The sequence below is a fragment of the Alligator sinensis genome, unplaced genomic scaffold (genome assembly GCF_000455745.1).
Source record: "Alligator sinensis unplaced genomic scaffold, ASM45574v1 scaffold1110_1, whole genome shotgun sequence".
NCBI lineage: Eukaryota > Metazoa > Chordata > Crocodylia > Alligatoridae > Alligator > Alligator sinensis.
This window is the reverse complement of record NW_005842871.1, coordinates 235,551-250,567: the sequence shown is the minus strand read 5'-3', so window position 1 is coordinate 250,567 and position 15,017 is coordinate 235,551. Positions and strand designations below refer to the sequence as shown.

At 38.0% G+C, this 15,017-nt stretch overlaps 1 protein-coding gene across 7 annotated transcripts in view; it reads left to right on the top strand.

Annotated features, from left to right (window-relative positions):
- CUNH1orf21 (chromosome unknown C1orf21 homolog) overlaps positions 1-15,017 on the top strand; it is a 236,656-nt gene that overhangs the window by 113,701 nt on the left and 107,938 nt on the right. For all 7 annotated transcript variants that reach the window (XR_003091816.1, XR_003091817.1, XM_025191897.1 and 4 more), the window contains exon 3: positions 3,272-3,363. Coding sequence is in view for 5 of the 7 variants with exons in the window: in XM_025191897.1 (XP_025047682.1) it covers positions 3,272-3,363 (92 nt within the window). In the remaining 2 variants the exon portion in view is untranslated. The remainder of the gene's footprint in view (positions 1-3,271; positions 3,364-15,017) is intronic.

Sequence of the window (15,017 nt, the reverse complement as noted above, 5' to 3'; positions counted from 1 at the left end):
TCTTTCCCTTGTGTACTACTGCAGTGTGAGCTGAATGTTCAACTCCATTCTATTTATCCTCTTATTTTTCATAGTATTGCCCTGAGATATTAGGTTCCGAATACAACCCAGAGATTAGTTTTGCCGGATTTGCATTGAGCATAACAGGCCACAGACACTTAATATATTACCTGCCTTTGTAAGACTGGTTACGAATTTCCTCAATATTCTAAGGCTAACACCAGGGTATGTGCAGATCATATAAAAGATGCCAACACTTCTCTGTTCTGTCCTATTTCTCAACTATTTAAATTTATATGGAGAGCCATGTGGTTTGTTTCAGGTGGGATCTACTGTACTTCTTTAAATAAAACAGAAAAGTTCATTGAAGGCCTGGGGCTTGGCACCATAGCCTTCTGATTTCCCAGCTCTCCATGTTGAGGAAATTATGATACAGTTTATTTTATATTCATGGATACAATTTGTATTGCCTTAAACTCTTCAACAAGTATCTATTTTCAACCTTAGTTTTACTTTACTGAAATGCTGCTGTTTAGTAACTTTTACAGCCATTTCTATTTATGCATACTTGTTAGAAGTCCTCTAATATAAACTAGACTAGGTCTGCCAAACTGGCCACCTGTGAAGGGTTAAATTGCAGCCCACGGGACTTTCTGGTACAACATGTTCCTGGAACCCAGAGGGTAGACACCACTGCCGCTGGTACCCATACATTGCTGCATGCTGCTGAATTTGGGATCTTTGGTCACTGCTAGTGACTCAAATTGGCAGCAAAGGAGAAGGGGGAGAAAGTGGCAGTGGTATTCACCCCTTGGATTCCTGAGTTGTGTCAATGCAGCGGTTGTGGCAGTTATGCTGACACGCCCTCGCCCCATAGCCAGAGATGGGTTGTCAGGCCCACAGGAAGCCCTGTGGTCTGGATCCAGCCTAGGGTGCCAAACAAGTTGAACATGCCTGGATTAGGCCAAGTAAAAATTAAAAAATATTTTTTTGACAATGTAAAATTAGTCCTACTAAAAGCAAACCATTTTGGGGCTTAATTTCATTTCCTAAAGAATAGTTTCTATATAATCAGTAGCTTAATTTTCTACCATTTCTTTCAGTTGCAATAAAACCAGGAAGATCTATTTGTGGGTTAGTTTGTTTTTTATCCTTAGCAGATTAAATATACCAGGGGTGGCCAAGCTGCAGCTCCAAAGCCACATGCGGCTCTTCAGAAATTATATGCGTCTCCTTGAGTCTTTGCACAAGCACACGGTAACCAGCTTCCGACTTGTTTGGCACCCTAGGCTGGATCCAAACCGCAGGGCTTCCTGTGGGCCTGACAGCCCACCTCTGGTTACGAGGTGAGGGCTTGTCAGTATATCTGCCACAGCCGCTACATTGACACAACTCGGGAATCCAAGGTGTGAATGCCACCACCACTCTCTCCCCCTTCTCCTTTGCTGCTGATTTGGGTCACTAGCAGTGACCCAAGATCCCAAATGGAAGCTGGTCACCATGTGCTCATGCAAAGATTCAAGGAGATGCATATTAACTTCTGAAGAGCCGCATGTGGCTCTGGAGCTGCAGCTTGGCCACCCCTGAAATATACATTTTGAAAGTACCTTAAGTTAAAGAAAAAAAAATGTCTGTACAGTCTGTTTTTTAGGCTCATATTGTGTCATGTTATTCCTCAATGTACTTCATGCCTTTTCATTTTGTGTTTAACTTTTTCTGTCTATGCGGGGTAAAATATTGGTCTCTCCCTACAATTAGGAATTCTGTAAATTTCAGGGTGGGTACTGATGTTCATAGAATTTTGGATACATCTTTGATGGTTCCACTCACTGCATGGACAGTATGGCAAAGGGTCATAGTAGCAACTGAGGAATGGCTATACAGGTACTCAAGACACTGTCTCAAAAGTCTGGTAAGAAGAAGATAAGGATTACTTCTACTCAATTTCTGTATTGGCCCCCAATGGAGTTCCATTAGGTTTGAAGTAATGCTGTTTGCTTTACTTATTGCATTATAGCACGTGTTTGTAAGAAGACATTAATGAAATGTGAGCCTCTGGTTCTGGATACTGGTACTGGGAAAGGTTGTTGTTTTTTTGTTTTTTTTAATGCTTGTACTTGGAAATGTGTAGTTGATGTTTATTAATAACAAAAGAGGTTTGATTTTTTTTTTTATTTTTTTTTTTTGGCCCTGCTGGTCTATAATTTTCACTTGCAAGAGAGAAAAAAAGATGTTTTTCTACGCCCCTCCCCCAGAATTCATCATATAATTGCAGTTAGTGTTACTTTTTTCTCCTATCCCCATTTAAAATATAGTAGTGCTATTTCCAATCACATTTTGAAAAAACAGCTTGCCTTACTTCTCAGTCAGTAGCACATGTACAACTTGCTTGAATGTTAAAGAGGACAAACTGAAAAAATGTAAGGGCAGTGGAATTAATTTAAAATGGGACGTGTCAAAAAAGAAATAAGGGAGGTCATGAAGAGTAGCTCTTGCCCACCTTTTGTTGCATTTCTTGGTCATGCTTCAGGGCTTTGTTGGAGAAGATGGCTATTGAACCATTTCTGAAGGGCAGAGCAAACTTTAATTTAAATTAGTTGAATTAAAAATACAGAAAGTTAAACGCATGCTTTTATCTGTTTTGAGAGTCAGGGATTTGGTCTTAAATGAAGTGAGGTTAACCTTAGATATGCAGTTAATGCATACATGCACAAAGGGCCATTTTTCTCTTCTTCTTAGTGCAAGCATGGAGCATAGCTTGGAATTGTATAAAACAATATTTTCCCAGAAATACAGAGCACGTATGTTACAAACCTCCACAACAGTAGATCCATTTTCTGAGAGAGGATCCATGATGGCAATAATAGCTTGAAGATTTAAATATCAATGCTTGAAGTTTCTGAGGAGTATGAATGGAGATGTGCCTTGCATGTAGCTTTCAAAGTTACTAGGTTTGGTGCCCAGGACACGCATCTGGTGCATCAGATCCCAAAGCCTACTGAGAATGAATTGCCATTTTCTTTGTGTTGTTTAACTAAAGTCGTCTTTTGTATGATTTGTTTCCATGGTGGGCGTTAGGTGGAAATTGCAAATTCAAACATAATCCAGATCTACCTTATTTAGGGGTTGGTTGATAGTAACCAACAATTTTGTTTGTTGGGTTTTTTTAGTTATCTGCTGGGGTTTGTTTTTTGTTTTGTTTTGTTTTTCTCTATTTCCTGAATGGCACTGTTACAAAACATTTTTTTCTTTCTTTTTTCTTGATACTTAGATGAGTACAGGATCAAACCAGTGGAAGAAGTCAAATACATGAAAAATGGAGAAGATGATCAGAAAATAGCAGCCAGGAATCAAGAAAACTTGGTAAGGACTGAACTCATCACTCATTTAATGAAATAAACATGATCATGCTTTTGTAATATACAATGTGCCATACATTCAAACGACAGCTTGCACATCTCAAGGGGATTCTCTTGAAAATGTTGCTACTATATATATCCCTTCTATATATTGCTTGCATAGTAGATGCAAAATATTACTTTTTTCCTGCTTGTCTTTTTGAATTAGCTTGTAGTTGATCTGGGGGTAAGTGCTGCAGCACAAACAGTATTTGTATTCACACCTTTGCAAATAGGCATATGGGCAAGCCATAATAACTTTGTCCCTATCCAAAGGAGTTTTTTGTAAAGTAGAAATGTATTGGTATTAAAGAAACCACTTCAGGTAGACATCATGATTTATTCTATACTTTCCTCCTATGAATTTTGAATATATGTAAAGTCAGGAAGCCTGGGAAAGAAAGAGTTATGTAATTTAATGCAAGTCATGCAGATCATTCGTAAGTAATTTTGCACTAGGTGAAATATTTTCTGATTTTATCATTAAACCTGTATTCTACTTAAGATTTATGCGTGTATAAAACTAAAATTAGAGCAAACTAAAATTAGGTTTCCTCTTGTTCTGTCGGCATACCTGTTAATGGCTCCACTAAAACCGAAAGAGACCACGATCAACCAAAGTTGTTGTTGTTGTTATTACTTCACTTCGGTTGATTTGGCATAGAAAACAGATGTAGGTGACTTGCTTCAGGCTGACTTGTCAGAAGTCTTTTTTCCTTTTTGAAAGCTCAAAATAACACTTTTTTGTGATCTAGTTAAATTGCTCAAAGAAGTTTTACAGTAATGTAATTTGCATAAGCCACATTGAATGTGTATAGTCCCATTTCTTCAACTGAGCTTTTTTTCAGGTAGATGCTTTTTTCTAACTGGAAAACTGAAGGGAGGATCCCAAGCTGAAGTTAATGGATTTGTGACCATTTATATTAGCTATGGATTTGCCCCTCACCATAACTGGGTGGCTTTTGGGAATATCTGCCTCTTTTGTATTGCTTGTGGTGACAAACTGCAGAATTGAGCTCCAGGCACCTCTACCTATAGTACGTCCATTCATCTGTCAGGCATATATTTTGGAGCTTGTAGTACAATACTGCAGATGCATTATGACAGTAAATAGCATGGTTTGCTTTCTGACGGGTAGAACCTGCCTGGTAATTCATATTCTGCTTGAAGGCCACAGAACTATCATTTCTCCGTTGTCTCTACTCCAGAATACCTACCTATATATCTAGATAGATAGATAGATATGGATATATATATATGGATATGGATATATAATATTACATAAACACACACACATACTCCAGAGATAGATAGATAGATAGATAGATAGATAGATAGAGTGTGCAGTTTTGAATTGCTGATGCTCCCTTAAACAGCACAACTTTTAGCATGCAGCAAGATGTTGCTGAGAACATCACCTTTTCTAGCAGTATCTGCGGCATATTCAGCATTATCACCAATGTAAGCATGTTTGTTTGCTTTTCAGCTACTTTTAGGTAGTTCTGCTGCAAGAATTATCTCTAGTTTGGGAGTTATTGGGTTTTTATTGGCAAATTGAGCATTTGAGAACTGATACCTGGCTTTGATTGAATAAAATTGAAAGATTCAAGGGACTTTCCTTCTAAACTGGATTCCAGCACTGAGCTAGCAAAACTCAAGAAAGCAGGATTTCATATGAATGACAACTGGGAAGAATTTGGAACAGCTTGAGTTACTTTTAAATGTCTGGGTCATGTGTGTTGCATTTAAAAACTAGTCAGAGATATTTTAAACTTTGTTTAGTGTGTTCTTTCTTGTTGCAATATCTATTTCTTTTAATGGTCATGCTTATTAAGAAACAACTTTGAGGAAAGATGCTTCGGGGTGTGTATATTGTTTTGATGGGTTGTTTTTGTGAGGGATGGCAGTTATTTTGAAAAATGAGTTTTAAATACAGGGGTGAGGGAGTGTTACTGCTTCTTATTTTATAGGAACCTCCAAAAGATGTTGGAGGTCTTTAATCAGAAAGGATGTTTTATACTTGAAAGAAATTTTTAAAAAGAAAATAGAAAAAAAAGGTTTCATATTCAAAAAACAATCTTTTAAATTTTTTCCATCTTAGTCCACTAAAGAAAGATGACATCTGTAAATGTATTCAGTTTGTTAATCCAGGAAATAGTCAAATCATTGACATTTTTGATTTCTAAAGAAGGTTTTACTAAACTGCTTTCCCTGTAGTAAACATGTTAAATTCATAGTTTAGAAAATGGATTAAGACAACTATCAATCAGACTTTAGTTCTCCTAATCCTTGTAAAATTGCCAGTAAATTACAAAACCCTGACTTTTCATCAGATATTTCTAAAGATCAGAAATTCTAGGAGCAAGAAAAGGTCATGGGGGTGATCATCAAGACGTGGTGTTTCTTGTTTCTTAATCCCACATTTGAGCTGTTCTGCTATGATTCCCAAATCTACTTCCCTCTCAAATGAAGGTGTGTAGCTTGAGCTCAGCTGTATTTTTCAGTTATCCTGGGTTACATAACTGATTCTATATTAATTCAATTTAAGTGATTCTGCTTTTGAGTTACCTATTGTCAGTTATCATCTAATTTTTTTGGTGTCGTAATAGTGTTAATATTGGGAGCTGTCCTAGTTTATCAAGCTCTTTTACTTTTTAAATGCATCTCAAGTTTCCCTTAAAATCTCCTACTTTGACCTTCCTCCTCATTTATTTTCTTTGAAATGCTACCTTTGTGTCCCATTGTGTTGTGATCTCCAGTCATAGAAAAGTAAAAGGCTCTCCAGGTAGATAGAGGTGGTGCCAAACATTGACTGGTTCTAAGTTTATACCCTGAGCCTGTGGACCATCCAGATGTTTATTTCAATGATCAGGTCTGTGTTTCAGTTACAGTAACCTTAGCTAAAAAAAGAGAATCAGAGTAAAACAGATGCATGCTGTGACAATTCTCTTGCAAGCAGTCTCATTAGTCAACTGGAACTCAAAACTTCATTGGGGAACAAAATTTGACTGAACAGACTTTCAGGGCACATATACTATTACTGTGTGCTGACCACTATAAAATCATTGATGTAAAAGCAAAGTTATAAATAAGCTTCAAAAGCTGACATAAGGGCTAAGTACAGACATTTGGGAGCATTAGTGGGAGGTTAAATTGATTCAAAATGGCTGTTGGACAGGTAAGTAAGGATGAGGGGGCTAGAGCAGGGGGCAGGCATCACCTATGGGTGGGGTGAGGTGGGGTTCCTCCCCCTACCCCCCCAGCAAACCTATACTCCCATCCCTCCCACCCCTTCCCCCACAGGATTTACTTGCTTGGCTCCAACAGCAGCGAATGTTGATAAAAGTGGCTGCACCTAGAGTGGCTTGTGGGATGGGGTTTGAGAGGGCTGTCTGGTCAGGGACGAGAGGCAGGAAAAGCAAACAAGCCCAGTGCGCAGGGGGGGCAAAAATAGCCCAGTGCGAGGGAGGGGATGGGTGACGGGTGAAAAGAGCAGCCCTGGGGCTGGGGCCAGCGGCTGGGTTTTCCCAGCCCCAGGGCTGCGCTTGGAACATGTACAGAAGTTCCGTGCATTGGTTTAACCTAAATTAAACAAGTTTGATACTACATAGATCCAGATTTATCTTAAACTGGGTTCTGCTGTTTTTAGACCAGTTTGCATGCAGGGAACTTCTGACCAGTTACAGGTTAAGACTGATTGCTGGTCACAGAGACTGGGTCTGTAAGTGTAATGTCGGCACCGGGACAAGCTAAGTTAAATTGGGTGGCTATTTTGAACCCGAATTAACCTCCACAAATGTCTGTACTTAGTGGAAATGGAAACCTTGTTTCAGGCAAAGCTTGAGCCTTATGGGACTAATGGAGAGTTCACTTATCTAATAGATTTGAAGCAATCCTAACATTTTATTAAAACCAGTTGAGATTTGTTTTATTGTCCTTTGCTAGCATTTCTCTTTGGTGGATGTCACCCTAATTCATCTTCTTACCCTGATCATCCCTGCAGTCTCCTCGTCTCCCCTAACATACGCTACAAGTGTTATGTACCTCCTTTCTCAGCTGAATTGTCCTTTCAGACCCCATTTCATGTCCCTGTCTCATAGGCCTGTAGTTACCCTCTTTGGATACTTCTGATTTACAGATCTACCTCTCAATCCCTGATCAGTCATCTTCAATCCTACATCTTGATCTCTCTCTTTGACATCTTCCCATGTGTTACTTGCTATTATATTATACTTAATCTGGCTAAACTTGAAATCCTCACTTTTATTCCTAACCTTCCTCACCCACCTTCATTTTTGTTACCGTTGATAACACTACCAACCTTTCCCATCACTCAGGCCTGTAACCCAGAGGTTGTGTTAGATTCCTATCTCTTCCTTTTCCCAGACAACCTGGCTGTATATCTCCTCCATAGCAGAAAATGAGACCTGCTGTACTTAGTGGGAGAATCTTGAGGTAGGTGCTCCGTTAACCAAACCTCCTCAAACTGCAGTACATTTGTAACCTACTGAAAAGGGTGAGCTGTGCAGGATTCCTATATGCACTTTGAATCTAGCAATATGAGAGTGAGTGGTGGAAGTGAATTCTCACTGAGAACTTGTCCATGAACCCACTGCTAGGATATGGGCCTGATTCTTACTGTGAAGATGCAGTTTATGCATAAATTTGTGTAAGTATAATATAGGTACGCATACTAGCCAGCTAAGCCCCTAAAGTGACTGTTTGTACATTAAGGCATTTGATTTGTACATATATGCAATTGAGCTATGCTAGAAGTTTGCACCAAACTTAAAATCTGGCCAATAATGTCATTTACCTGTCACTGAATGAATTAATCTTTTTATAAGCTCAGTTAATTCACTCGCCTGTTAAATTCTTTTGTGAATTATTCATTTATTAAATTAATTCATTATGACAGAGGGTTGAACGTTTTTATACCAGTTGTAATCCCAAATGGAAATAATTGTATCAGTTGCTATGCCGTTCAGATTCTCACTCAGCTAATGGGTCTAGCTAAAAGCAAAAGCAAGTAGTGGCCAGCTAGCATGTGTAATGTAACAATTCATCTTTACTTTAAAAAAGCATGGTTGGAAAGATAAAATCAGGACGTGTTAATATTTTAAAAGCCTAACAAAGTCTTTGCCAAAGACATGTCTATCTATGGGCAGGTATGACTGGAATAAATAACATAATTTGCCAGTTCTAAAGACCCATTAATCTCCACTTTAGAAAGAGCTCATTGTTTAGCTTGACAACATCATATTAGATGTACAAAAGTACAATCATAACAGCCTATTTAACATTCATAATAGGACTAATTTAATTGTTGTCATTTACATACTCATGGAGTGCTAATGGCATTCCATTGTGCAGTTCACTACTGAGAAAGGTAAAATAAGGTGTGCTCTATTCATGTATCTTAGCATTGTTTTCCCAAACTTAATAAGCTAAGTTGCTTTTTATTTGAAGCTGCGTGTTACATTGCTGATTCTTCTGAAAACCGAAAATGATTATAGAAGCATTTGTTTGTAGTGAGTAGTTTAATTCAATAATTTGTGTGCTTTGTTACTTGGATTTTCTTTCTTTGTAACTTCTGCTTGCAGAAATCTATGCTTGCTATATTTATTACTACTAAGGAATGTTTGCTGGAATTAGTACACGCTATCATCCAAGCCTATCATAAAAATGGCATAACCATCCATCTTGACTTGAGGAAAGCTCTATCTCAGACTAAGCAGGAAAGTTACTGGTGAAGGCTGGGACAAATTCACAGTGGAATTTGGAGAAAATTGAAAGACAGTTGCCTCCACATCTTTTTCTTGCTGGTCTCACTCGGACTTTCATGAGGGAACAAAATAAGATTTCTTTCAGTATTTAGTAGTTTCCCCTGCAGTTATTTGAAAATGTACTATATCATCCAGACAAATGCTATTCTTTCTAAGTTATATTTTGAACTTATTAGACCATATTCCATTCTCAGTTGGATCTGCAAAATCATATGTAATTCATACTTAATAGTTTGGAACATTTTCATTGTTCTCTACTTTATCATTAGTCTTATCAGTGGCAATGTTAAAAATAAATATTATCAAGCAAAGGGCTAAATTGCATTAAAAATAAAAATAATAGAAGAAAACAATGTCACTTAAGGTAACTATTAAAATGTTGATAAACACATAATGTTAAATTTTCTAAATGTTAATCATATAAATATTTAAATATGTAAACATAGTTTGTATATTATATGCAAATGTAATATAAAGATATTGATATTTATGTTTCTGTATTATTAAATAATTTATATTTATAATTTATGCTTACAGGGGATTTAATTTAATTATTTGCATTGGATATTGCTTTGATGAGATACCAGTCACTTCGTTTAACTTTATTGTTGTATTTGAGGGTGGGGGGGTTTCTTTTTTTGCTTTCTGGAAATAGGGAATGTTGAAAACGGGTCTGCAAAGTCAAACACCACAGTGCAGTTAATGTTGGTATTTTTTAATGGTGCTCACTGGCTGAAGGCATTGATGATTACTGTTTTAAGAAATACCTCAAATTTCTATTGGTTTATCAGGGGTGTAGGTTGTTTATTTGTTTATCACCATTTTGAAGTACAAAGGTATAAATTAAAGTGTGCTGGTTAAGCACTAATAAATGCAAGTATTCTATAAATACTAAGTATTGCTATACTAAGATTTGAGAGTTAACTTTCTTACTGCATTTTTTTTAACTTTACAGTCATGGTATGTTACAGAAAAACATTAGACATACTGTAGAAGTGAGTAACTTTCATTTACAAACCAGAGCCTTCTCTTATTTGAACTGAAGGAGACTTTTTTGCTTTACCTACCACGAAAAATGCTGGTGTGCTGTGTTGACCCTATGATGCACACATTCTTTGTCCACAAAGAAAATTACAACCACCAGCAGCCAGGTGTTCATGTTGTTTTTGGCCCTTCGATGCCTCATTTGCTTGCAAACGTTGACCGTAACAATTGCACTACATTATTTGGTCCTCAGAGTGCGTTCTCAGTGTTCCTGCTTTAGTGATTAGTTTCAAAAGATCAGAATTCTGGTTTATGTACCTAACATGGCTTCATATAGGTTGTGGCTGCTCTCTGCCCTGCCTTGCACCCTACTCTCACCATCCTGTTTACAGATTTAAAGCCCCCAGTGCAACAAAGCACTAAAGCACTGTCTTAACGGCATGTGGCATATTCCTGAGATCTGAAAAAGAAAACAGAATTTCTGCTAAGCAAACTATTTCCCTCCAAGGTAAAGCCTCCCAATTTTACCACATGCTTTATCACCCAGACCCTCATGCTGTAGGATTCTATGACTGCAGGTAGGAGAGGCATTGAGCTTCATGGCATCCCTTGCTGGAGGGATGGTTTGCCCCTGGACCACTCCTATCTTGGGGTTGTAGAAAGAACTGTGGGATGGGAGAAATCCTTTGTTCAGCTACAGCACAAGGCAAAATGAGCAGCTTGGGAATCAAATTTTAAAATATGAAAAAACAAATGAAGATCACAAAGTCAAACTCCTTACTTCCTTATACAGGTGACAAGACCTTGCACTATTATGTACTGGACCACCAGACTTTAGAGAAATGATTTGCAACCTTTTTAGAGTCAAGGTACCCCTGAATAAACTTGAGGGACTCCTGGTTAGACTCAAAGCACCCCTCAGCTCTTAATTTTTACTCACTTTTTGTCTGTGGAGAAATAATAGAACAATTTGTTTATGTTGCAAAGAACTCAGAAAGATCACAGCAGATCAAAATGTTTTTAACACTATGGATTCCTTTTTGAAATCTCAAGGTTTATGTTCTGAGTCATGTTTGCACACCTAACAGTGCTAATATTGTGTGGCACCCTTGAAAGGATCTTGGGGCATCCCAGGGTGCCATGATACCCTGGTTGAGAATCACTACCTTAGAGTCTGTCCAGGCACAACTCCAGCAAGAATTAGTGATGCCCATAGAATGGCATTGGCAAGTGCAAGAACATGGTCTTTTCAGGGCAGAACCATTTGAAGCCATATTAGAGCAGACTAGGTAATGAAAGTGCCATGTACCACAGGCATATGACATATGCATTTGGCAGGTGGACTATGCTGGGCAATACAGGTATGACAATCCAAAGGTCCTGTGGCATTTAAAGGCAGTGCTATGCATGATCATCGGTATACTAGGAGGTCCTGAAGTGGGATGCCTGAAGAGAACACATGGCATCCTTTTAGCTTATGCCAATCCAACCATGTCACTACAAGTTCTACTGATGCATTTCTCTGGTATAGATTTTTCTGCCTTAAATGTAGGAGTAAGGCTCATATAGATGGTAAAGTGGCTGTTAGAGGGTACCATGTAGAAATGAGTGTGTTTTGAGGATGGTGACCATTCAGTGTAGCAAAAGATAGTGGTGTATATCTATACATATTAGACAATACATCATGTAATGTAGGGCCCCATTTGATAACGTTCATTTGCTGCATAGGTTTTTCATCATCCAGCTCTCCTTCTCATCATCTGTTTCTCAAGCCTGCTCTCACAAAGGGGAAGATTTCTCTACTGTATTCAAGGTTTTAGGGGTTCATTTAAATAACACATTTGGGGAAAAGAAGAAAATAGAAGCAACTTAAGTAAATTCAGCTATCAGTTAAAGACATTTTTGCTGTAGACCAGTGGTTATCAACCCATAGTCCGTAGACCCATGGTCCCTGGGGGTCTACAGACTGTCTAAGGGGTCCATGAAACATGACTATGGTCAATCAAAAGTGTATGAATACCCACACTTACAATTCAAAGGGGTCTGCACCTGCATTTGAAATTTCCAAATAGGTCTGCAAATGAAAAAAGGTTGAAAACTACTGTTATAGACTACATTGTCATGCCCAAAATGATCTTCTTGGAAATGCACAGCAATATAGTAAATAGATTTTTTTTTCTTGTAATTCTCCTTGGTACAGACCTTGTGTTGGTGTCCTTCACATCCACTCCTTTTTTGACTTCAGGTTTTCACGTGGGGATGAAAAATATAACGCGCAAGATTTTCAGGCCAGTTTGTCTAATTTGGGGACTTTGAATTGTTGCTAGACCATTTACAGCTGTATTAGATGAGGAAGTAGTAGAGAATTTCCAATTATTTATAAATATATTCTTTTAAACTTGTTTTTAAACAAAATGCACTTGGAGCTGAACTAAAATGCAGACAAAAGATACTTTTGTGGATGTCTGTTTTAAACACATTGTGCAATAGAGCATTGCTGTGATGCTTTTTTAAAAGATGGTTTCTTTTAATGGGTTTATGTCAGTTTAACTCATTTCAGTCATGGGTCATTGCATGTTATTTATATATCAAAGTAAATTATTACATTAAGTATTAATATTCTTTTCCCCACTCTCAATTCCAATAAAACCAATTTTAGGTAAGGGAAGTGTCCAGTTCTCTTTACTTGACTAGCATGTAAAGCAGAATAAATTAATGATATTACTGAATGTTTTGACAAGCCAGAAAATATATCTGGATATGACAACAAATGTATATTTGTGACACAAATAACTTGGTTTAAATTAGTATCAATTTTAGGCTTCAAACTTCACTATGGAAAAATTTACATTTTGCAAAGCATTGTTGATCTGTTTACAGCTTAGGATGTTCATGTTTCTTCTTGACTAAAACTGCACTCATTTTTAAAGGAGGAAATGTAAAAAAAAACCCTTAGTTGTATTCTTGTTGTGGCCTTTATGCACACTTTTATAGAGATATGCAGCAGCCACATGTAGTTATGCATCTGCCATCATTTCTTAGTTAAAGTAGTTAAGGCTATAAAATGTACTTTGGTCCTATTGGGTCAAAGTCATGTCTGTGCTTATGTACCTATGATTTAAGTGCCTTTATTTTCCACTGCTCATATGCCATGTTTGTTGCCGTGTCTATTTAAAATTTGTAAAATAAACCATTTAAAGAAGTTACAGTTAATGATGGATTGTTATACATTTAGCACTTTCACCGTCTTAGTTCACTCAGTTTCAGATTAGTCTTTTATCCAGGAGAAAAAAATGAAGAAATAATTTTCAGGTAAAACCTTTAACTGCCTTTATTTATTCTACTTTTGTTGTTATGAAATACGATGACTTTGTAAAGTGTTCAGTTTATCTAAGACCAAATAGACTGGGTGTCCAAACTGTCAGTTCCATTAAGCAGCTTCTACAGAGAATGTTACTGCTGTGAGGGCAAGTTTGCCCACACTTAGCTCTTGTGTATCATTCTAAGAAGGGAGCACTTTCAGGGCCAGCCAGAGCTTTTCCAAGTACTGTTTAAACACTTAGTGGAGAGGCATTTAGTTTACTTCTGGACACTAATTGCTTTCTGTGGGGGGCAGGCTTTCCCTTTTTTTTTTTTCTTTTTTTTTCTTTTTTTTTAATGAATGTTTGTATCCGTGGTTTCACCCAGTTTTCTCTCTGGAAAAGCTAAGGCCTCTGAGAGGCAGAGAGAACAAAGAGCCATTTGTGAAACAGGAAAAGAGCCTCATTTACAAGGTCACTGTCAATAGTGAGCGATAATGCACAGGACACTAAGTACTGTTTTTTAATTCTCACATGGTATAAACCACATAACTCCATTGCAGTCCACTTGAGGACCTGGTTCAATAACTCTTTCACTGTCAGTCACTTTTAGAATTAGTTTTGCAAAGCAAGAGTTTCCATAAATCCTACCTCAAGAATAAATTGTGTGAGCTTTAAACATTGTTGCACTCTGACTGAAATATGTCAGATCACATCAGAACACTCCTACTATTATGAGATGTCAAAATTTGAAACTAAATTTAATGTCTCTTCAACATTACTACTTTCAATGCCATCTGTTAATGTAGAATGACTGGCAGCTGATTCTTATACCTGATTGATACAATCCAGTGGGTAAACTCCATTTTATAATCATGGTTTATTTTCTAAAAGAATAGATGTTACCACTGTCTTGTTACCTAAATCCATGTTATAATGTTTTCAAACAGGTATGAGTGGTCCAAGTGTCCCTACCTTTTAGGCAAAAATTTTTTAATGTACATCCAAGTTGGAATGACCTGTTTGTGTACCCTGTATAGATATGTGTGCATGTGCAATCTCTGCTTGAATATGTACATTATGAACTTGTGTGTCTGACTGCTATATACCATATTAACTCAAATCTAAGACGAGGATTTTCCACCCTATCAGCATGGGGGGAAAAACCCATCTTAAATTTGTGCATAAAGGAGGGGAGCAAGGGGCAGGTGGCTGCTGCAGCTCTGAGACTGACCCTGAGCCTGGGTCAGGGCCAGAATCAGACCCAGAGCAGCCTCCTGTCCCATCTCCCCTGCCCAGCCTTCACTTGCCCACTGCAGCTTCTGCCCCTTCTTCTCCCCTCTGCCCCCTGCTTACTGTTGGACACAGTTCAGCTCTGGCTGAGGCTGGATTCCCTCCCAGGCACAGAGTACAGGGAAACTCATGACCAATTAGCAGCGCTGCCACTGCTGCATGGCCCAGCAAGGGCTATGCTTTCACATGCTGTGCTCCAGGAGGAAACAGAGCTGAGCAGCATCTGATAACAAGGGGGAGGAGAGAGGGGGAGAAGG